Source organism: Cucurbita maxima, unplaced genomic scaffold, assembly GCF_002738345.1.
Source record: "Cucurbita maxima cultivar Rimu unplaced genomic scaffold, Cmax_1.0 Cma_Scf00014, whole genome shotgun sequence".
Taxonomy (NCBI): Eukaryota; Viridiplantae; Streptophyta; class Magnoliopsida; order Cucurbitales; family Cucurbitaceae; genus Cucurbita; species Cucurbita maxima.
Genome location: NW_019272030.1, coordinates 3,805,077 through 3,828,612, shown reverse-complemented (window position 1 = coordinate 3,828,612; position 23,536 = coordinate 3,805,077). Strand labels below are relative to the sequence as shown.

The 23,536-nt window shown below is 37.1% G+C and overlaps 4 protein-coding genes and 1 pseudogene across 9 annotated transcripts; 3 read left to right on the top strand and 2 right to left on the bottom strand.

Moving 5' to 3' along the window:
• Positions 1-998: 998 nt before the first annotated feature.
• On the top strand, positions 999-5,237 carry LOC111489557 (annotated as a pseudogene).
• On the bottom strand, positions 4,835-9,925 carry LOC111489542 (probable serine/threonine-protein kinase PIX7). 4 transcript variants are annotated; one of them, XM_023137823.1, is made up of 7 exons: positions 9,296-9,925; positions 8,682-9,016; positions 8,469-8,604; positions 6,692-6,831; positions 6,483-6,606; positions 5,874-6,407; positions 4,835-5,236 (listed from the first exon to the last, which is right to left on the bottom strand). In XM_023137823.1, exons 1-6 carry the CDS (start codon positions 9,516-9,518, stop codon positions 5,890-5,892), a joined length of 1,476 nt encoding a protein of 491 aa, XP_022993591.1. In that variant the 5' UTR covers positions 9,519-9,925; the 3' UTR covers positions 4,835-5,236; positions 5,874-5,889. The 4 variants fall into 4 exon arrangements, with proteins under 4 accessions (XP_022993591.1, XP_022993592.1, XP_022993590.1 ...); XM_023137824.1 differs by lacking the exon at positions 4,835-5,236 and adding an exon at positions 5,449-5,732; XM_023137822.1 differs by lacking the exon at positions 4,835-5,236 and having other exon boundaries at positions 5,531-6,407.
• Positions 9,926-11,972: 2,047 nt separating this feature from the next.
• On the top strand, positions 11,973-15,498 carry LOC111489538 (protein arginine methyltransferase NDUFAF7, mitochondrial-like). Its single transcript, XM_023137819.1, has 10 exons — positions 11,973-12,317; positions 12,405-12,466; positions 12,856-12,999; positions 13,138-13,248; positions 13,354-13,558; positions 13,871-13,929; positions 14,079-14,131; positions 14,217-14,439; positions 14,566-14,674; positions 15,063-15,498. The coding sequence occupies exons 1-10, from the start codon at positions 12,056-12,058 to the stop codon at positions 15,323-15,325; spliced, it is 1,491 nt and encodes a 496-aa protein (XP_022993587.1). The 5' UTR covers positions 11,973-12,055; the 3' UTR covers positions 15,326-15,498.
• LOC111489549 (uncharacterized protein YtfP) lies at positions 15,469-19,378 on the bottom strand. Of its 3 annotated transcripts, XM_023137837.1 has the most exons (17): positions 19,241-19,378; positions 19,025-19,150; positions 18,890-18,949; positions 18,680-18,793; positions 18,517-18,604; positions 18,231-18,373; positions 18,052-18,153; positions 17,027-17,098; positions 16,820-16,919; positions 16,672-16,754; positions 16,445-16,522; positions 16,255-16,353; positions 16,123-16,173; positions 15,975-16,031; positions 15,851-15,892; positions 15,618-15,751; positions 15,469-15,578 (listed from the first exon to the last, which is right to left on the bottom strand). In XM_023137837.1, the coding sequence occupies exons 1-16, from the start codon at positions 19,283-19,285 to the stop codon at positions 15,659-15,661; spliced, it is 1,353 nt and encodes a 450-aa protein (XP_022993605.1). In that variant the 5' UTR covers positions 19,286-19,378; the 3' UTR covers positions 15,469-15,578; positions 15,618-15,658. The 3 variants fall into 3 exon arrangements, with proteins under 3 accessions (XP_022993605.1, XP_022993604.1, XP_022993607.1); XM_023137836.1 differs by having other exon boundaries at positions 15,521-15,751; XM_023137839.1 differs by lacking the exon at positions 19,241-19,378 and having other exon boundaries at positions 15,521-15,751; positions 18,680-18,783; positions 19,025-19,141.
• Positions 19,379-21,816: 2,438 nt separating this feature from the next.
• LOC111489582 (LOB domain-containing protein 27-like) lies at positions 21,817-22,873 on the top strand. The gene is made up of 2 exons (XM_023137890.1): positions 21,817-22,598; positions 22,765-22,873. Exons 1-2 carry the CDS (start codon positions 21,817-21,819, stop codon positions 22,871-22,873), a joined length of 891 nt encoding a protein of 296 aa, XP_022993658.1.
• The last annotated feature ends 663 nt before the right edge of the window (positions 22,874-23,536 follow it).

Below are 23,536 nucleotides of genomic sequence, written 5' to 3'. Positions count from 1 at the left end.
AAAAAAAAAAAAAAAAAAAAAAAAAAAAAAAAAAAAAAAAAAAAAAAAAAGAGAGGGAATAATAGTGAAACAGAGAACATGTGTATGTGTGTGTGGGTTATTCACTGGCTTTCCAGCTCTCTGCATGTGGGATGAGCTATGAAGGCTTTTCTTTTTATTTTTTAAGATTCTCTTATCTACTCCAATTTGCTCGTACAATTATTAAACTTGACCTCATTAAACTAGTGACTATATTTTAACAGAAACCACTCCTACAAATCATCCATAACTAATGTAAGATCCCACGTTGGTTGGAGAATCGAACGAAACATTCTTTATAAAAATGTGGAAACCTTTACCTAGCATATGTGTTTTAAAACTATGAACCTGATGATGCTGTATAACGAGCTAAAGCTGAAAATATCTATTAGTAGTGAGTTTGGACTGTCACAAATGATATCAAAGTCAGTCACCCAACGGTACGAGGTTATACAACAATACATAACGAGCCAAAACGAACAATATTTACCAACAGTAGACTTAAGATGTTACAACTAACTAGGTAGGTGATAAACCATCTCGTTTATAAGTGGGTCATATCTTGACTAGACGAGCAAAGTATTAGACTAAGAAATGTCTTTTAAGTGAGTCGTAGTTTGTCCGAGCACTCCAACAATAATAAGAGTAGTTTGTTTGGAGCTAGGGTTACAACAATATAAAGGAAAGTATATGGAATGTAATTATAATTGAAGCACCATTATTGTATATTTTTAATTGTGTTAATCCATTGCATTACTAATTTGGGAACACATGATTAGGGAAATTAGACAACTTAAGAATTGGGCCATGGGCCTTGGGCCGCTGTGGTTCTAAAACGGACCAAGCTATTGGGCCTCTCAAACAATTCCTCAGCCCTAAATCCCTCTACCCTTATACGACGTCGTTGGCGGTAACACTATCGATCTCGAGCTTTATCATCGTCCATGTAACGACTTCACGGTATTTCGCTTCTGGTTCTGGGCCTTTGGGTTCGACCGTTGCAAAACTCCGAAGATGGGGTTTCTGAGAAGAACGTCTCAGAACGTAAAATCTAAATGCTTCCACTTATGGCGAACTTCCTCTTTTCTTAGAGGCTGTATTGTAAATTCTAGGCTTTGTCCTCATTGCTTCGATTTGAGCAAAGCATTTTGCTCTCCTTCTCGGCAGGCAAAACGTCGAAGAAGTTGGTATCGATTTAACGCAGTTCCCTCCCGATCGGATTAGAAACTTTTCTATAATCGCTCATGTGGATCACGACAAGTTTACATTGGCTGATTGACTTTTGGAGCTCACTGGTACTATTAAGCGAGGCCATGGTCAGCCTCTATACCTCGATAAGTTGCAGGTTCGTTGACCATGCTTAGCGACTTTTATTGGACTATGATTACTTTTCTTACACTTTCGTATGGACCAACTTTTGTTGAAGAAAATTGTGTTTGTGTAAGTCTATTGTCAAATTAACTAGGAAAACTAAGTTTGCCACAGTCGTTATTTCCTAATTTTCTTAATGATTTCGCTGAATCTGTTGAGAAATTAGGTATGCATTGCTTGAAGGTTTTCCTGTTGATCTTGTTCTATTATCGAGGTCGTTGTTTAACTCAGCATGGGATCTTTTTTCTTTTCTTAGGTGGAAAATTTACATTCTTTAGTTATTCTGTCATCTTATGCTATAAAACTGATTTCCTTAATGGTTTTTCATTTTTTTTTAAACTTGATTAAGCACAATTATTTAGGTGTAGAGGGAGAGGGGAATTACTGTTAAAGCTCAGACTGCAACCATGTTTCACAAGTATAATCTTGTTGGTGACAACACTAGCGAACGCCTGGCCATGTTGATTTCAGCTATGAAGTGTCGAGATCCTTAGCAGCTTGTCAGGGTCCTCTTTTGATTGTGGATGCGGCCCAAGGTGTTCAAGCCCCAACAGTGGCTAATTTTTATCTTGCTTTTGAATCTAATTTAGCAATTTTACCGGTTATTAACAAAATTGACCAGCCAACTGCTGATCCTGATCGTATTAAAGCTCAACTGAAATCTATGTTCTGCACATGCTATGTCGACATCTGCCAAAACAGGGCAAGGTCTTGAGCATGTCCTTCCTGCCATTATAGAGCACATACCTCCACCTCCTGGAAAGAGCTCTTTACCTTTGCGAATGCTTTTATTAGATTTGTACTATGATGAATACAAGGGAGTGATATGCCATGTTGCTGTTGTTGATGGTGTGCTGCGCAAGGGGGATAAGATTTCTTCTGTAGCCACTGGTCATGCTTTTGAAGTCTTGGATGTTGGGATCATGCATCCCGAACTTACCAGTACAGGGATCCTTCTTACCAGTCAAGTGGGTTATGTTGTGAGTGGAATGCGTTCTACCAAAGAGGCAAGAATTGAGGATACACTTCATCAGAGTAAGTGTTGTTGAACCCCTTCCCTGTAAATCCTTCATTTTCTTTTGCTACTTTGGTGTCTGCAATGGCTTGTCTGTTTCGTTTGCTACCTCTTAGTGACATTTGTCCTTCTTGTAGGTTTTAAGCTTGTAAAGCACAGGGTTTTCTCTGGTCTATATCCAGCTGACGGGTCAGATTTTGATGCACTCAACCATGCAATAGAGAGACTTACATGTAATGATGCCGGCGTCTCTGTAACTAAGGAGACTAGTACAGCATTAGGGCTTGATTTTAGGTACGGCTCCCACTGGATGAATTGTTTCCTCTTGCTACGAAAATGGATTTATATTAGCTTAATTTTTCATGTATGTGAACCCATAATAATTGAGTCCTCTACGCAGGTGTGGTTGCTTTCCGTCTCCATCGACAAGTTTTTTTTTTTTTTTTTTTTTCCTTAAAGCTTAGAAGTTAGAACCCTCGAGTGCCTCTTGTTTGTTAGTGCCATTCTGTTAATATTGATGAATTCTTGTATTTTACCAAGAACATAATATCTTTTTTTTTTTTTTTTTTTTTTTTTTGTGTGTGGCTTTTAATGGCAAATCGTGTAAATATTAATTCTTTCAAGCTTTGCTCTGCAGTCAAAGGCATTTATGAATTATGGCGTACCTTTAAGGGAATTGTTGTTGACTTTTACAATGAATTAAAGCGTATAACATCAGGATATGCATCATTCGATTACGAGGATTCGGAGTAAGTCTATTGCCTTCTCTATTTCCAATAATAAACCTTAGCTATCGAATCTCCTTTAGTCTTTTTCTGCATGTTCTTAATGAAAGATGGTTAATTTTTTTCATATTGTTTTCTTATTCAACATTTAATCATGGTCTATGTGTCTAGCTAATATGTATTCTCAGTTCTGTGGAAAACCTGATGTATATGTGGATTGTGAACAATTATGATTATTAGTATTATAGGCCCTTCTTAGATGGCTGTGCTGATATGATGAGTTTTTCAAGGATAGGGAATATGATTACATCATCCATATATTGATGTATTGATGATGGGTGCGATTACCAGGTATCAACAAGCAGATTTGGTGAAACTAGATGCCTATTGAATGGGCAGCCAGTTTTCATAATTTGAAGGCACAAAGGGTCGGACGCGAATTGGTGGAAAAACTGAAGAAGTTTCATTGACAGGTATTTGTTTAATTTATTTTCCTTCTCCTTTTTTTTTTTTTTGTTTGGTATGACATGAGCTGTTTTTATGCTGAACAGGCAAATGTTTGAGATTACAATACAAGCTACGATTGGATCTAAGATTATTGCCAGAGAAACGTAATGTTCTTATTTTATTTACTTATTTTCTCTAGAAGGTTTTTACTCAGATTTATATTACATATTCAATATCTGAGTGGCCCAAAACCTTGTAGCCGAACTCTTTCGCCCTGAGACAGAATTATAGTTACTCGTTGATTGCCTTCAATTTTCATTGTTAGACTGAATTATTTATGTTGATTTTAGGATCTCGGCCACGAGGAAAAATGTTCTTGCAAAGTGTTATGGTGGAGATGTTACTCGGAAGAGGAAGCTGTTGGAGAAACAAAAGGAAGGGAAAAAATGTATGAAACGTGTTGGATCTGTTAAAGCAATTCATGAAATTCTGAAGGTTTCATAGGTGGAAAAAATCAGAGTAAATTTATGAATCATACTTATTACAGGTACGGTTCTTTTTTATCCATATGAATCACGTTTGGATTTCATTTCCACTTTGTTGTTAATGATAATCATAACATAAGCTTACAATTTTCAAATGGAAGTTTATTAAATAATATTTCAGTAAGTGAGGAGTATACTGCATGTAGTTTTAGGGACCTCCAATTCTGCTATCACAGTTTTGCCTAATCATATTGGTTTGCAACTCCGAATGATCTGTCCTGGCAACTCATACTCAATCATCTCGTCATATCCCAAGATTCCAAGGTCGGGAGATTGTTAGTAGAATAGATTAGTCTAAGTTAGAGACATCTTTTTGGGTGGTGCAGTTTATCATTATTTATTTGTCATTTCCCTTGTATGTATTGCATGCGTAGCTGATCGATACAATATCAGATAAATTGAGATATCTTGATTTTAATGTGAGCCGTGTGACATTTACTGATTAGTTGCCATTATTAAACCTTTGATTTTGTGCATGTATTTGTGTGTTAGCTTTTGCTCGTGAGTTGTTATAGGCTATTGCTTCTGTAGAGGGTCTTGAAAGCTTGAAGGGTGTTTCTTTTTCTTCAACCTTTTTTAATACTTGTTTGGGAAGGGTCTGATCAGACGCCAGTCAATGTAGGAGCCTTATTTAATTCTCTCCCTATTCCTACTACCAAAGTAATTACTCAATATCCTTAATATAGCTTTCTTTCATCATTCCTCCCATGTGAATAATCATTTAGTATGATTAACATAATTTTAACTCAAGCATTGATATCATGAGTTTATAAAAGTGAGATTCAAAAATATTTCGTAGATTTGTATCTAATGATGACCAAAATGATAACCACTTCGAAACATCATTTATTACAGCAAGAGTTTTCTCAATTGGCCAGATACCCAGAAGATATATTCCACCTGGGTCTTGATCGATGAATAGATAAATGTGGGATTTTCAACATGCTCCCTCAAGATCGTGTAAGCCTCTTCTCCTTTTTGATGTACGATAATCAACAAAAGTTCACATTTAAGAAATTTTTCTGCAAGATATCTGTTGATTTCCAATACTTTGTTACAATAGGCAGATATTAAGAGAGTGACCCCATTTGATATTTCGAATAAATGTGGTTCCCCTACGTCAAAGAGATGAATGATTGTGATTAGAAAATATGACTAGAAAGCAGAGAACTTTTAAATCTCTATGAACTCATGTTTCTTCAGGTCAACAACCTACAGATTCTCTGTCATAATGAACCGTGTCTTGTGAAAACCAAAACAAAAGAAGGAACTCAGAATTGTTACTTATAAACCCAGATATCACACCCTATGCACAAAAACACCATTCTAAACTTCAAACAAATGATTCATTTGCATGTGTATAGTAATGAAGCATACTGCAACGTATGAAATCGACATCGAACTTCACCTTCGAGTCGACATCACAAACACACAATTGATTGATGATAGCTACAGCAAACGAATAGGATTTACAGATTAGCTTCATAACAAACAATAATCTTCTTCAAATCTACCATCATTCTCATTTTCTTTATCTATTTCTTTCACCGCTTCATATCTCAATCAATGGCATAAAAACACAGTCCAAATCAACCTTCCTTTCACTTCATCCTAAAAACGAAAAGGAAAAAGTCTTTTCAAGGCTCTAATATGGACTTAAAGCAACTGTATAGACAAGAGGCTGAACCATCCTATGTACTAATTAACTTTGAATATGCTTTAACAAAGAAGTGTTAGATTCAAGGTACTAACTTGCTCGAGTTGGTTATTAAGGTTGTTTCCTGTCAGGTTTTGGTGAGTGATGAGGATAATTATACGGAGAAGCCTGAGGACCATTTGGACTTGATAAGCTTCTAATGTGTTGCCCATTCCTTGACACAAACATTGACTGCGTGCGGACGACACCTTTAGCATTCGGGTTGGCCCTGGCACGGTCAGCTTGCATGGTTTGGAAGTAATAGGAAGAACTCGCCATGTCCTTGAGGTTTGGCAAAGGTTTTAAAGTTTCAACAACTTCACTCATCACAGGTCTGGCTTTAGGATCTCTACTAAGGCAGTGAGCTGCAAGCTCTGCTGCTTTTTGTGCACCTTTGATTGAAAAGTGACATTCGAGGCGGGGATCTATCAGCCGGTAGAACTTCCTCTTGTCTCCAAGCAGGGGTCTAGACCATTCAACAAGGTTGTGCTCCCCATTCGGTCTATTCTTATCCATCGATCTTCGACCCGTTAGCATTTCAAGCAAGACAACTCCAAAGCTATAGACATCGCTTTTTGACGTCAAATGGCCTATGGAATTCAAGAATATTAGAATTTATATGCCAACAAGAGTAATCTCCAATACTTGGTTGAAGTCAAACCTACCAGTCATCACATATTCTGGAGCTGCATAACCATATGTTCCCATAACCCGAGTTGAAACATGAGTTTTATCACCCTCAGGACCATCTTTTGCAAGTCCAAAATCTGAGAGTTTAGCGTTGTAATCCTAAAACAACATTTTCAACCTTTTATGAAAGGCATGGGATTGAGGATAACAAGATAAGAAAAAACACATAATTTGGTACACATACCGCATCTAATAGAATATTAGACGTTTTAAAGTCACGATATATCACTGGTCTTTCAGCTTCTTCATGAAGAAAAGCAAGGCCTTTAGCAGCACCAAGCGCAATTTTCATTCTCATGGACCAAGGAAGTGGCAAGGGCCCTTCTGTGCAAAATATGGTAATTACCATCGAATATAAAACAACTGAAATAAACTATGAAATATACAAATATTAACATTCCTGCAATCACTTCATGCATTGAGAACAATGTGGTTTAACACAAAAAACAAAAGTGTGGTGTATGCACGCATATATATCTATGTATATATAACCCTTAATTTCAATAAGCTCAAACAGAGCAAAACTCAAGAATATGGCTACCAGACATGAAATGAGACTCCAAATTGTATGCCCAATATTGCGTTGTCTCATTAACCAGGTACTTAGAATAATTGTAGTAAGTTTAAACCCTCTATCATTCTTAATGGAGGAATAGTTTTTGGAATAAATGTGAAATCCCACATCGATCGGGGAGGAGAACGAAATATTCTTTATAAAGTTGAGGAAGCCTCTCCCTAGAAGACGTGTTTTAAAAACCTTGAGGGAAAGCCTAAAAGGAAAAGCTCAAAGAGGACAATATTTGCTAGCGGTGAGTTTGGGCCGTTACAATTGGTATTAGAGCCAGACACCGGACGATGTGCCAACGAAGAGGTTGAGTCTCGAAGGGGGGTGGACACAAAGCGGTGTGCCAGCAAGGACGCTGAGTCCCAAAGGGGGGAGGATTGTGAGATCCCATATTGATTGGGGAGAAATACAAAACATTCTTTATAAGGGTGTGGAAATCTCTCCTTATACGACGCGTTTTAAAAACCTCAAGGGAAAACCCAAAGAGGACAATATCAACGAGGAGGTATTAGAGTCAGACACTAGATGATGTGCCAACGAGGAGGCTGAGCCCCGAAGGGGGTGGACACAAGGCGGTGTGCTAGTAAGGATGTTGGGCCCCGAAGGGGGGGTCCCACATTGATTGGAGAAGGGAACAAGTGTCAGCGAGGACGTTGGGCCCCAAAGGGAGGGTTGATTGTGAGATCCTACATCGATTGGGGAGGAGAACGAAGCATTCGTTATAAGGATATGGAAACCTTTCCCTAGAAGACGCATTTTAAAAACTTTGAGAGGAAGTTCGAAAGAAAAAGCCCAAAGAGGACAATATTTGCTAGTGGTGGACTTTGAACGTTACAATAAATAAGCCATTTTCCCCTGTTAATAAGAAAAGTACATAAGTGGAATTATAGACTAAGAAGCTTACAGAAAACCAGTAAATTGGTAGCAATTGAAAAACAGTCATAATGGAGACATAATGGAGAAAGAGTACAACAAAAAGACCTCAGAAGCCGAGCTTTATGAACTGACAGTTGAAAATTTTTCAAAACTATATTGTGAACCATCTCTTCAAATAGTGATGTTCTAAGCCTTGCCTAGCAGTAACCTTCCTTATTTGTTTGGCATGCTTCTTTCCTATGTTCAAATATAAAACTAGTTTTAAACACCAACTGATTAGGCTAACTTATCATTGATTTGACATCCTAGAGAACCAAACATGGCACCAAAGTTCATATTTCAGTATCACAGCCAATCCCAATTCATCTAAGATGGCAAAACTATGATTCCAGAGTTGAAACATAATGACTTCATTTTGCTTGCATCCATGTCCAGATTTAGTATCAAAAAAAGAAAAGCAGTGACCAATATCTGTAGAGACTAGAGAGAAGTAAAATGGTTAAAAAGTAAACCCACATACTTCTGAAGAGGTGGTTCTCCAAACTCCCACGAGGCATGAACTCATAAACTAACAACCTTTGATCATCTTCAATGCAGCAACCAATCAATCTTACAAGATTGGAATGGTTGAGGTCACCAAGGAAGTTAACTTCAGCCTGAAGCAGAAAAAAGTGTAAATTCTAACAAAGAAAAGAGAAGGATATCCCAAGAGAGAGGTGAAGAGTGCTCATACCATCCACTCCTTGTGACCTTGTAGACCATCATGGTTAAGAGTCTTGACTGCAACAGTAAGCCCTGTTCCAGGTTTAGCAGGAGCAGTCCCATTCTCCTCAATCCATCCTTTGAAAACACAGCCAAAACCTCCCTCGCCCAGAAGGCTCTCAGGTCGAAAATTTCTTGTGGCTAACTTAAGCTCGTTGAAAGTGAACTTACGAAGCCTAGAAGCAACCTTCAGCTCAGCACTAAACTTGGGCGTGGAGGAACTACTTTCAGCATTATCAGTTGTTGCTGATAACCCCAATGCAGTAACCAGGCTATCTCTTTTCTCGTCAACTCTAGATTTACTATCTGCTAATTGCAAATCATTAGAAACAAACACTTCATTCTGAGGAAAAACAAACTATTTTTCACATTTAAGACAACAATATTAGAAAATGTTACAAACCCATGAAAATCCAAAAGAGGAAAATATTCCCAAAACTCTCAACCTAATCCACCAGATGAACATAGCTATTAGCTTCCTATGCTCCAAATTTATGATAGTACAAACGAAGACAAGCCAAAAAGATGAGGGTAGTTTTCAATTAAGCTAAATCAAACCAACAAAACTCGAAAGAAGAAGTCTACCGCAATGGGTGCTGGTGGCGCTGATGAAGCTATCGACCTTTGATCCACTCAGAGAAGTATCAACCTTTGATCTAGAAGGAATGCAACTCCCTATGAACTTCAACTTAACCCAACATCCGGTCTCCTCCTCCGGCTCATTCTCCTTCTTCTTCTTCTCGGTAGCTATTCTTGACTTGCCCTCAATCCATGTCTCGACTTTGGAGTCATTTGGTGCCAAACCCATATCCCCAAATCTCTTAAAAACAGATTTCAATGCCTCACAACCCAGATATCTTACCTTTCATGGAAACCCCACATGAAAAAAACAGCTCATTAACGATGAACTTCAACCGATTAATCACACGGACCGATACCCAAATCACAAAAATAGCAAAAACAGGGGAAAACAGGATCGAGATCACATAACAAATTGCTGAAGAACAGAAGGGGAAAAGGAAAATAACCCAAGCTCACTAAAGGAACTTAGTCAAAAGAGCCAAAGATGGGGAAAGATAGAGAAATGGGTATGAAAAGGAGGCCGCTTCTGAAAGAGGGAAAGCGTCCCAATAACGGGCAGGTCGGGCAGGTCGTGACAATGAGTGGCAGTTGGTCGGGCAAGAGAGAGAGATAGAGAGGGAGAGAGAGAAAGAGCCATTGTTACAGTAAGTATTGGATATTCCTCATCAAATCAAGTACTTATTTAAAGAGACAAATGATTTGGGAAGTATTGGAGTCTCAAATTTGCCACTCAGAAACTGCCACATATTTCATGGTGATATACTAGGAAGCACTACAGTTTTTTTGCTGCATTATCTGATGCCGTCCACATGCTCTATACGCAATCATTACGTAGCTTTGTAGCTCATTATACAGATAATGTATTTTATTTTTCCTTTAAAACCATATCATATCATATCATATAATAATAAAACACATCAATCATCTCCTCCTTTTACTATTTTATTTAATTGGTCATAAATGATGCTCTGTTCATATGGGTTCTTCTTTTCGCCATTTTTGTTCTATCTCTGCAATGGTCGAGTATATTATTCATTTCTAATGCCTGCTGTGATTTTTGAGCTCAGAAAATTTATGGTTCATCTTTTATTTGGTGGGTCCTCGTGTTTATAAGCCAGTGAAATTGATTTTCAGGTCTCAACTGGTTCTCACCATCCTAGGAGTTTTTGTGACTAAGTACACTGCTAGCAAGAATTGTCGACTTTATCTCATTACATATTGTCGTTGGCCTCACGATTTTAAAACACGTCTATTAAAGAAAAGTTTCCACGCCTATAATGTTTCGTTCTACGTGGGATCTCATAATATGTAATTTTCTTCCTGTCATCACAAACAAAACCCATTGTTAGACTCAAATGAAGCTATAGTTTTCTGGTTTTCACATGCTTTTGGCAAAATCATTGGCCTATTGTTTAGATCAAACCTATGGATTTGGATGTCAGTAATATAAACAAATCCAGCAACATTGCTGCACCCAAAAAAGGGGTTGGAGTTGGGTCCTATTTTAGTGCATAACCATTGATGACTGTTGGATTTCTGCTACTCTTTTTAGAGTTCAATATTGGTAAGCTGTCGTTATCGTTAAAGGAAAAGAAAGGATGATAATGCAACTTTAAAAAAGATAGAGACTAGGAATGTTATTTAATGAAGAAAAGCTAACAATGTTCCTAAAGAGATCACCTTGAGACAATTTCATCAGGTTCTTTAGCAAATCAAACAGCAAAAACCCAATGGAGCAAATCCCGATTAATGTTGACATGCTGAATGCGGGGCTCACGGCCTGTCACGGTCATGGTTGTCTAAGGTGTGTTGCCTGTAACCGCATGTCGGAGGACCATTCCAACCCTGTCTTGCAGCCCAACTAAAAAGCATCCAAACGAGGTGCTCTTTTCCCGATCAGGCCCCGACAACAATTAGCCTGGGACCCTAGTAAAACAAAAAACAGTGGACATGTTTATAACAATTCAAGTCTACAGCTAATACATAATGTTCACTTGGGCCCGTTACGCATTATTATCAGTCTCACAGTTTTCTAACACGTCTATTAGGGAGAGGTTTCCATACTTTTATATATAAAATATTTTGTTCCCCTCTCTAACCGAAGTAGGATCTCGTAAAACTGACTTTAGCCCACTAGAACAAGCAATTTAGATGGAAAGGAAAAGAACCCGAGTAAAGTCCTCGGATGATGATGCTCTATCACGGCATCTTCGTCCTCCAACTTGGAAGTATATAATAGATGTAATCCATATAGCTGCTACCAACCAGTCAAATTTATACCTCATCTGCTGTATAATCAGTTTCAGTAGCACCATCCATTTCAACTGTGGCTCCATACCAAGTGAATGCCCTTAACATCAAATCAAAATTTGCTTATCTGCGTACATATATACAAATTTTCGAACTAAAAGGCGTATTTGTGAAATGATTAACCCAAAAAGACTAAATAGAAATTTGAAATAAAACTTTGTTCTAAAACGATTTTCTCTTTAACTTAATCATCTTAATATAAATTTAAATAAACAGTGTGCGTCGAAGGTATGTTTAGAGTGATTAAAAGGGGGGCTATTACCCATCTAAGGTATAGAATTAATACAGCTGCAGTTTGAAATATAAATTCACATATGACTTGACTTACAGTTTAAACCACAATCCCCCCTTCACGGAAGTCAAATCCACGAGAGTGAGACGGGTTAGAGACTTGGTAAATAACAGCGGCAGCGGCAGCCCCTGTGCTCACTCCTCGCTCTGTTGCGCTACACAATGCTAAGACGCCTACTGTCGCGAGCTCTTGCGCGCCGCCTTCCAGCCGGTGCCCACTACTCTACCACACCCATGTTCGCTCCCACGACTGCTTTTTATCGTCAAAGTTCCTTTTTTTCTTCTTCTTCTTCTTCGTCCCAGATCCCGGACAGTAATAACGTTCAGCACCTGGAGGATGAGGGCGTCCTCAATCGACCCTTCTCTTCTGAACCCTCCGCCTCCACAATTTCCATTGATCGATCTGGATTGTGTAACCCACCTGGTACCTCCTCTATCAATCTCATTTGATTACGTTTTGCTTTTACACGTCGAGATGAATGAGACCGTCTTTTGGGTGGGTTAATGGCAGCGCACTCTCACGAGCCTTCTTCGGACTCTGAGCTTGTCAAGCATCTCAAAGGCATCATCAAGGTTTGGTTTCTTCTTTTTCTTTCATTTGTTTCGTGTGTGCCTCTTCTGCTTTGAATGTAGATGAGGTGTTTGTAAAATTGCCTCTGTAAGTTCCTGCGTGGTTCCATTTTATGAAATTATTCTGAATTCTGTCTTCGATTTCATGCCAATTATGAGGTGCCTTTCTTTGAGTAATTTGTAAATCCTGGAAAGATGAGTGTCTTAATCTGATCGATGCTGAATTTCTTGGGAAATCATAGTGTCTGTTCAACGTTTGATGATTTCCCATTTTAGTGGGATTTAAGATCACCTGAATTCTAGATGTGGTCTTTTAGTTTGCCTCACTGAATTCTAGTTTATTTGAATCACTTTCATTGCATGCCATAAGTTCTTTATTGTTAATATGGCAGTTTCGTGGAGGACCAATTACAATTGCTGAGTATATGGAAGAGGTTTTGACAAATCCTAAAGCTGGATTTTATATTAATCGTGATGTTTTTGGGGCAGAAGGTGATTTTATAACATCTCCTGAAGTCAGCCAGATGTTTGGCGAGGTAATTCATCAGTACTTTTAGGTTCCATTACTGAATATTGCAGAGTCAAACACAATGAAATGTATGTATATATATATAGTTCTTGGAGGTTTTTCTGTTGCATACGAATGTTTTCTCAATACTTCATGCCAAGGTCAGATGGTTGGTGTCTGGGCCATGTGTCTTTGGGAGCAAATGGGACGACCGGAGAAGGTGAATTTGGTAGAATTGGGTCCAGGAAGAGGAACTCTGATGGCTGATCTGCTACGTGTAAGTATCATACTTCTTAGAATTGATTTCTATCGCATTTGTAAGAGTAAATAAGGGACCTTTATTTAATTTCCCTTAATCAGCAAAACACCTTTGTCAATTCAGGGTGCTTCGAAACTTAAGAACTTCACCGATTCGTTACACGTACACTTCGTAGAGTGTAGTCCAGCATTACAGAAGCTTCAGCACTCGACCTTGAAATGTAGAGATGAAGATAATAAAGCTGATGGTGTTGAAAAAAGCAGTGTTAGCTCATTAACTGGAACTCCCGTGTCATGGCATCCCACATTGGAGCAGGTCCCCTCAGGATGTGTGTATCTATCTTCTTTACTTATTCCCATATTTAATCGTTTCCCCTTTCTGTGCTATTTTTCTTTTCTCGAACTATCCTTATTCTGCAACTAAATTTGGGCTCAACAATCTTTATCTCATAGTTTGCAACGAATCGACAAATTAAATTTGAAGAATGTTTTCGAGCATTTATTAGATTCTTTTTTTAGTAGCTTGCTGTAATGAATTTCTCTTCTATATATCATCATCATCTCACTTATGTTTTGCTCTTTTACTTGTTCGTATACTCATTTCTTTTTCTCCTTGTTCTGTTTACTAATCTCGTTTCCAGTGCCAACAATCCTTATTGCTCATGAGTTTTATGATGCCCTGCCTGTACACCAATTTCAGGTTCGTTTCCTTCATCCCAGTTTTGGTATGAACGTACATTGTATGGTTATAAGGGGAAAATTGGGAAACTAGCTAGTAAATTGTTCATTTTCATTGAAGTAGACACATTTTTTTATTTAATATTGAACTTGATATCTCAATCTTTCTAGAGAGCTTCTCGTGGCTGGAGTGAAAAAATGGTAGATTTAGCAGAAGATTCAACGTAAGGATTAGTAGTTTTGCTTCTTGATTGGTCTATTTGCAAATCTAATCTAATTTATTTGACAATTTTTATCTGTATCATATAGGTTTAAATTTGTTCTGTCTCCCCAACCAACACCTGCAGCTCTCTATTTGATGAAACGCTGCAAATGGTCTTCAAGTGAAGAGATCGCTAATCTTAATCAGATTGAGATTTGCCCCAAAGCAATGGAGTTGACCCAAACTATTGCCGAGAGAATAAGTTCTGATGGAGGCGGCGCTCTCATTATTGATTATGGCCTCAATGGAGTTGTTTCAGATAGTCTGCAGGTTTGGAATATTGCTATTGTCCGTCATGAATTTATACTGCTAAGCAAACACCCATGGTGGCTGCTCGTAAACAGTAGTGCGTTATAAACTTGAATTGTTTTGGTGCCCTATTATGGACTTTTTCAGGCAATTCGAAAACACAAGTTTGTTGACATCCTCGACAATCCTGGTTCAGCTGATCTTAGTGCATATGTTGATTTTCCTTTAATACGCCATGCTGCCGAGAAAGTTTCAGGTGCTCATCTTTAGCAGATCGTAATATTGACTTATCAAATTTAACATGATTATTAACTTTTGCCTATGAGATCCTACATCGGTTGGAGAGGATATCGAAACATTCTTTATAAGGGTGTGGAAACTTCTCCCTATTTGACATGTTCTAAAAACATTGAAGGAAAAGTCCAAAGAGGACAATATCTGCTAGCGGTGGGTTTGGGCCGTTACACTGCTACGCTCTCATTCTTTCAATTATTACAGTGCTCTTCCCCTAAAAAAGATTATTGCTCCATTTCTGGGATGTAAAAAGATCATAGCTTTGTTGTTTTTAATTTCTGTTTTTCCATTTTTGACAATCATGTCTTCTGAAGGAAGGATTAGAATCAGATTGTTATTATCTCTTTCAGGAGATGTCAGCGTGTACGGTCCAATGACTCAGTCTCAGTTTTTGGGTTCGCTTGGCATTAACTTTCGAGTTGAGGCACTGCTGGAAAATTGCACAGATGAGCAGGCGGAGTCTCTGAGGAGTGGATACTGGCGTTTAGTAGGTGAAGGTGAAGCACCCTTCTGGGAGGGACCTGATGAAGAGGCACCCATCGGAATGGGCACCCGCTATATGGCCATGGCCATTGTTAACAAGAAGCATGGCGTTCCAGTGCCATTCCTATAAAAGCTGCTTGATGTATTTCTTATGGAACCATTATATTATCCTTTATAGATCAATTTTCTGTGGCAGGGTTTATGAGTTCAATGGTCGAATCCTTTTTTTTTTTTAGTACAATAAACGTGGTGTGCTAGGAATCAAACTTCCAACCTAAAGAGAAAAATAGCATGTCAATTAACGATGAGTTATGCTCATGTTAACTAGAGAAAAGATCAAATTTTTTTTCAACAGGAGCGAAGGTATGAGTTTGTACAGAGAAACAAGATTTTTTTTGTCATCTTACAAAGGGCCTATCAAATTTCCACCTAGAATGTTCAACAAGTTTACACGCAAGGGTGCTTAAGCCAAATTGCTTACATCCCTCCCTAGAAACTCACCATTTGCAAGTTTACCAATGCTAGTTCCAGCTATGTAACCACCGGACCAAGCATTCTGCAAAAGACGAACAATGGTATAACACACAGACAAGGATCAACTTTATAAATAAATCTTACACACTTCTTAGCTCTTAAATGCGACATTTCATTTTACCTGAAAGTTGAAACCACCCGTTACGCCATCCACGTTTAGCACCTATAACGCAACACGTTACAATCTTAATGAAGTCTGCTATGTCTTTTATGTATTGTAACTCTTAAGGTATCATTATAATTACCTCCCCGGCAAAGAACAGGCGAGAATGAATTTTGCTTTCCATTGTTTTAAGTGAGATCTAGATAGGAGAGACAAACGAATAATAACAGTTGCGAGTTAGACGTGTTTCCTTTTCTTATTCTGTTTTTGAGAGAGGGATAGAAGAGAACCTCTGAGAGCTGAACGCCTCCAGCAGTGACGAATTCATCCTTAAATTGACCCTTCATGAAGAGAGAGCTTATAAAATCTGTAAAGGAAGAGCTAGATACCATTTTAGAACATGGAAAAGCTAACACATGTACCTTCCCCAAGACCTTAAATATGCATTGCTTCAGCAGAGAAGAAATGGAGGCTAATGATTTGTTTGAGATGGAAGCCCACAAGATCTCATCATTTATTTCCTGGTCATGATAAAACGAAAAACTAATTGGAAAGGGGAACTACTACAAAACTATAGCATAATCGTTTAATGATGGGAAATAGCATTGAAACCTCTCGATCCAATAAATATTTCCAAAACCTTTTCACAAGGCCAAACTCTGAAGGACATGAACTGTGCACTTTTTGTTTCTGCAAATGTGTTGAGAGTACAGGGGAATTGTCAAGTAATACAATACATGAGAGAAAGGAGAGTCATCAAAATGAGCAGAAAATGATGTCTGGATGAAGAACCAAAAATTAGTAGGAACTTGCATGAACGGTATATGATTCAAGAATACCATAAACTGAGATTTGTGCCGGCTAAGAATTGTTTTGACATCTTCCAAATGCAAATCAGGAGCAAAATCCACAATGAGCAGGCCTACATAAAACAATATTAGCTGACAAAAATAAAACTATAACCTTCAAGTAAGGAATTTAAGAAACCTTTATAATCTGAAGCGAATAGGTCACGAGCTCCCCAAGCAGATAAACGAAGAATTACTGGTCCACTAAGTCCCCAATGTGTGACAAGCATAGGCCCAACCTAAATATGAAAAAATTTTATGCATCACGCATTTCGTGCGTTAATACACCGCGTGAAGAAGAATGTGCCTGCCTCTTCGTTTTTTCAAAATGAGACAGAGAACTTGCCTGCGTATATTGTGGAAGATGTCGTTGTATGTTTTCTAACTTAAGCTTTGCTCTGACCTTAGGGAATGAAACCTGAAATTGGCATATAATTAAGATATGAGCAGACGATGATGTTACTAACATTCTAGTAGTATTCATTCGATGACTAAGTAAATGCGGTGTCACCAAGACCAAATAGGGTAGACATAAAAAGCTCTACCCACACTTGAAGCAGGGGAAGAAGAAGAAGAGAGGGATTGATTGAGTGGACTAATGCTACGAGCACGAGTAGGTAGGCACCTAGAGTGCCTGGAGAGGGACGTAATGAAATGGATCTATAAAGATTAGAATACTAGACAAGCTATGACTATCATAGAACATAGAAGAGAACCTTTTGATAAATGTCTGGACGGGATGAGTACGACATATTTAAGGGACCGGTCCATTAAAGGATTTTGGGATCACGTTCGAGTGCTTCTATCTTCGAGCTAGTACCCTTTCTAGACAAGGGATAAAGGATAAAGAAAGTCAATTGAGAGCAAAGCCTTATAGTGTGGTTGTGAACATGAAAATAAATACCTTGTTTGATAACACCATTTGGTTTTTTGTTTTTTCCTTTTGAAGAATACATTTGTAAAGTAGACAACAAATGTCTAGCTAAAAACGCTAAGGGAAAAAAAGCATGCACTTCAACATGAGATAAGGGAGGTTTGATGCCACAAGCTGCAATCCCTATAGACTATAGCACGTCTATAACGACTCAGGCCCACCGCTAGCAAATATTGTCCTCTTTGGGCTTTCCCTTTCGGACTTCCCCTCAAGGTTTTTAAAACGCGTCTGTTAGAGAGAGGTTTCCACACCCTTATAAAAAGTGTTTTGTTCTCCTCCCCAACCGATGTGGGATCTCACAACGTCTCTAAGGCGTTTTGCCTCGAACAAGAGGAGACATGCAAAGTGATAAAAAGAATGCACTAAAAACCATAAATTGAAGGCAAGTGGTACGAAACGAAACTGATCCCTATACGAGAGAGCGAAATTGAACTAACCCCAGACAACTCTGCCAGTTGAGGATCTTCAATCTTGAAAGTAAATAGGCTTGGCACTGGGTCTACAAGTGAATGTCCAAGCTGAGCAGCAAGACTAAAACCCTAGATAAAAGTAACCAGCTAAAGAATCAAGCCCATCCTAACACATTCAAGCACAAAAACCAGACAGCAATTGCTACCTGCCGACTACTCCCACTAGCAATCAGTAAATAGTTTGCTTCAACATGTTCAACAGAATTCATAAGCTTTTGAATCTTCAAAGCGAACTTCCCGCCACTACTAATCGATGCACTCGTAACGACCTTTCCAGTCTGCAACGAAACTGATCGAATAATTCAAAACTTAGCATAAAAGTATTTACATAAACTACATGGCTGCACTAGAGTTTCAGAAAAGGATAGCGGAAATTAGTCGAACGAACCACCAAATACTGAATGCTGAGAACAGAACAGTCAATTAACAAACCTCCAGTGCGTTTTGCTTCAGACATCAAACAATCAACTATGGAAGCAGAAGAATTGCTAACGGGAAAAACCCTTCCATCATCCTCAACCTATTCCAAATTTAAACACAAATTATTTACATATGCCAATAAGGAAACAAGAGATGAATAGCTTTGAAACACAACCTTTAGTTGAACTCCATGATTGGAAAACCAGGACATTGTATCCATTGGACCATGAACATTGAAAAAAGGACCCCTAAATTCTTTATGGCCTCTAGGGTAATGCTCTGCCAAACTCTAAAAGAAGTATAATTATCAAACAGATAGTATGCATTCCATGTTCTTAATAATCAATCCAGGATAAGTAAGAACTAATTGATGAAAACCCTACACCTTTGCATCGGTAAAATGCCCATTCGTCACATTGCATCGGCCTCCTCCAGAAATTTTGACCTAACAAGAAAAAACAGGGATGGGTAAAAAAAAACTACAACGGCGTGAAGTCGAGAATGGGTGAAAGAACAGAACCTTGGAAAGGGGCCTCCCTTTCTCAATAACCATGACATTGAGATTGGGGGCGAGGGTTTTAGCTCTAATAGCTCCATAAACACCTGCCGCTCCTCCTCCTACTACTACCAATACTTCTTCATTCAACTATCCATCACAAAACACGGACTAAATTTGTTTCGTTTCTGAGAAAGCCATCAATAAATTAAATTGCTAATGACAAAAAAAACAAATCACCTTTTGTACTGCAACTATGGAGGTTACAGCTTTCGTTAAATTCATCTGTAGTAGTGGTAGGTTCGATTTCGATTCCGAATAACAGTAGAAATTAGGTTGACATCCCAACACTCTTTGGATAAAAGGATAAAATGAGCGTAATACAAATGTATATGACACAACAAATATTAATATTAGAGACAACACAAACAAAACTCCAAATTTTACCGCCAAATTACAAAAACTTAGAAATCTTAATACAAATTAATAATAATAATTCGATAGATCTGAGTCTCAAAAAAAAATAATACTAACAATAAACCTTCACATTTAAATGATATTTTCATCTGTAAATTTGAAAATTTGGATAAAAAAAAACTCTAACCTTAATTAATCTAAAAATGTTCCTAATGAAAATATTAAAAATACAAGTCTATCTGGTCATAGAATTGAATATAAATCTAAAAATTTGGATAAAAAAAAACTCTAACAAAATTATGTTTATTAATCTAAAATATGATGACTGGTAATGAAAATATTAAAAACACAAATTTATGAAAATAAAATAATATAATTGAACTGTAAGTTTGAAAATTTGGATTAAAAAAGAACTCTGTACAAAATTATGTTTATTAATTAATGAAAATATTAAAAACACAAATCTATCCTATCTGGAAAATAAAATAATAGAATTAAACTGTAATTTTGAAAAATTGGATTAAAAAAAACTCTAACCATGTTCAAATTTATGTTTATTAATTTAAAAATGTTCGGTCTGGTAATGAAAATATTAAAAACACAAATCTCGTGTCTTGAAAATAAAATAATAGAATTGAACTGATAAAATTATACTCGATAAAATTAATTTTAAGTATAGTTCAAAACAGATATTAAAAATATTTATGAACTAATAATAGATATTAAAAACACATTTATTGTATAAATTAAATAATAGAATTAGAAGACAAAATAAAATAAAAAATGAACTTATAAAATGTGACATACTTTTTTTCTAACAAAACCTAATTATAATAGGAATGTTTATCAAATTTAAAATAATATATTGAAATTTTTTTTTATTTAAATACAATCGAATATAAACACATATTCTACCATAATTAAAATTTTTTATTTTAATACTAAATTGTTGAATATGTTTCAATATTTTAGAATATTATGTTTTGATATTTTAAAAATTTATGTTTGGTTGAATAGGAGAGGTTTGTCAAATTTTTAAATATCGTATTAAAATTAAAATATTATATTATATTTAAATATCATAAAATATTTAAATACATGTGGTATCCATTTAACTGATTTTAATCCTTCAAATTTTCGTTATACTTTTTAATATATTTAATATGTGATGAGTCAAAATAAAATAATAAATTTTTTAATTAAAAAATAAAAAAATAATAACAATTTTATATTATAACTCTATTTCTAATTTTTTTAAACCATTTATAATTTTGTCATGTGATTAACTAGTAATAATATTGTTATTTAATTTTCTTCATTGATTTGTTATTATTCTAGATCACATATATAAAAAAATAATAATTCAATAAAAATACAATTAAACTGTTATTATACGATGATTGAAGTGATTTATTTTATTTATTTTAATTCGATTAGTATAATATTTTCTTTTAGGCATCGGGCTCGAAGTGAGGCTTCATGACATAGGTTCATTCACCAAAATTATGTCTATCTCGCGTTAGAAGAATGTTGGTATCACATTCATGCCCACTTATCGGAGGTTAGATTTTGTACCCTCTATCCAGTATGGTATCCATAGATAACATGGCATGGGAACTAGAGAGGAATGTTGGTATCGCATTCATGCCCATTTATCGGAGGTTAGATTTTGCACCCTCTATCCAGTATGGTATCCGTAAATAACATGGCATGGGAACTAGAGAATCAATGCCTCGAGTCATTTGGCGAAGATTCGAGCCACAAAACTGGATGAAAAATGTATGTAAAACTTGAGTTCCTCTCAAAGGTAAGCGTGTCAAGATCATGACGTCGTACAGTTGAATAAGTATGACCATGATACACACACCCACTTTCGACCACCGTCCATTTAATTACAAATGTGATGTTTATACAAGATGGATAAATATTCATATATTTTTAGAACTTTAAACTCTTTACAATGAGTAGAGACTGTGGTATAGCACGATTCGCACTGATAGTATAGTTACACGTGGAGATTCAAAGCATCGACATCTTAGATTTAGATCTTAGAGAGAGAGAGAGATTTGTAGATCTATAATATTTTTGATAGAAGAGAAAAATAGTATAATTTCAGTTGGGTCAATATCTTAATTAGCCATTCAAATCAAAGCCGATAAAGGAGGAGCAACACAATTGAGAAAAGGGCCATATATAGATCTGATTCAGCCGTCCTTATGAATCGGAGAAACTTTAAAGCTCTTTTTACTAAGTCATTTGGATCTGAAACATTTTCTTCGCTAAATCGCACTGTCCCATTGGCCATTACCACACGCCCCCCTCATCCACTCATGAGCTCAAAATTACCCGCGCAGCCCACCACAATATTAGTGTCTATTTCCATCGTTTGGGCTCTGATTATGACAATTAAAGGCGGCACAAGCCAAGCCTGCGCTGCATGCAAATACCAACGTCGCCGCTGCTCCAAAGACTGTGCCTTAGCGCCATATTTTCCAGCTGATCAACCAAAGATGTTTCAAAACGCCCATCGCCTCTTTGGCGTCTGCAACATAATGAAAATCCTTAGACAAGTCCACGCGTCGCAGAAAGATGAGACGATGACTTCAATTATCTACGAGTCGAACATGCGTGCTAGATTCCCAGTTCACGGTTGTTGCGGCGTCTTATGGCAGCTCCATTATCAAATACAACAGGTAGCTGAAGAACTTCGACAAGTAAGAAGTAGACTAGCTATGTTTAAAGATCAATTCATTCCACCCAACATTGGGATAGCGGAAGGGAATTTCGGGAGCAACGACATGGTTTATCCGATTTACACGCAACAGCAGCAACAACAGCTACAACAATACAATTCGGGATTACTTGTAAATCAAGCAACAGATGGGAGTGATTTATTATTTGGAAATGTGAACACTGGGGGTATTTATCTAGATAACGATGATAATAATGGATTGATGTTGAAGGACTTGAGAATTCAACAACATTACAATGATAATTACGGGATTAACATTAGTAACGTTGATTCGATGCTGATGCAATCTAATTTGATACCGACAACAGTTCAAGGTTACCCTTTGCAACAAGAGATGGAAATTTCTCATGATTATGACGAAATTCCATTTGACACAATAGCTGATGATCGACAATCGTATATAGAATCTAAAGAAGCATGCGATTCTAGGTATGTAATATATTTTATATTCAACTTAAAGAAGGTTGAGAAAACAACAAACACGATGGTAAGAATTGGAAGAATTATAAAATGGGCGGAGAGCAATTGAGCAAAAGAAATCAAATTGAATATTATTATGAAGAAAATTGATGGATTTTTGGGGCTTTGCATGCAGTGCGGAATCGACGTTCAAAGATGTATCGGAAGCATCAGCTGAGTATGTTTCTAGGAGCGATCTCAAGAACGCTGCAGCATGCTTTAGTTTAACAAGTCATATCAAATAAGATGATCGAGACACGTAAACCCAATCAATTGTAGAAGTAAGAGAATTTTAGATTTGGTTCATTCTTTCATATTCTTTATGGCTTATTAGCAGTGATCAAAAATAAGAGGAGGGATGAATTGAGCAGTCCCTTGGGCTTTTTTTTGTTCTCTCCAGTTTATTTGTATAGAAGAAATCGTGGCATAGTTTTAAATATGCCATTATTTAATTAATAATATCAATGACTATGTTATAACAAAGCAAAGAACTTTGAATTCTAAATTCTGAATTTTTTTTTGTTTTTTAATTTTGTTTGGTGAACAGTGTCAATATGTGGAGTGAGTCGGCTGGTGCACCAGTTTCCCGTTTAGCTTCATCAGGTGACTCAACCTCTCTTTCTTTTATCTTTTTCAACTTCTTTCTATTCTGGAATATCGATATGTTTGAGAGTGATTGACTGGGAAGAAGAAGAAGATCCGTTGAGTATACAAATGGAAACGAAAAAAATAACAAAACCAGGAAATTCTTATACCATATTGTCTTTTGACACTGCTTTTCCGGCGGGCACAAATATGGTCTTTGATGTTGGTTCATGTTGGCGCGGCGGGCGGGGGTGCAAATATGGTCTTTTGACGCTGGCGCAAATATGGTATTTTGACTGGCGTGGCGGGCGGGCGGGCGCGAA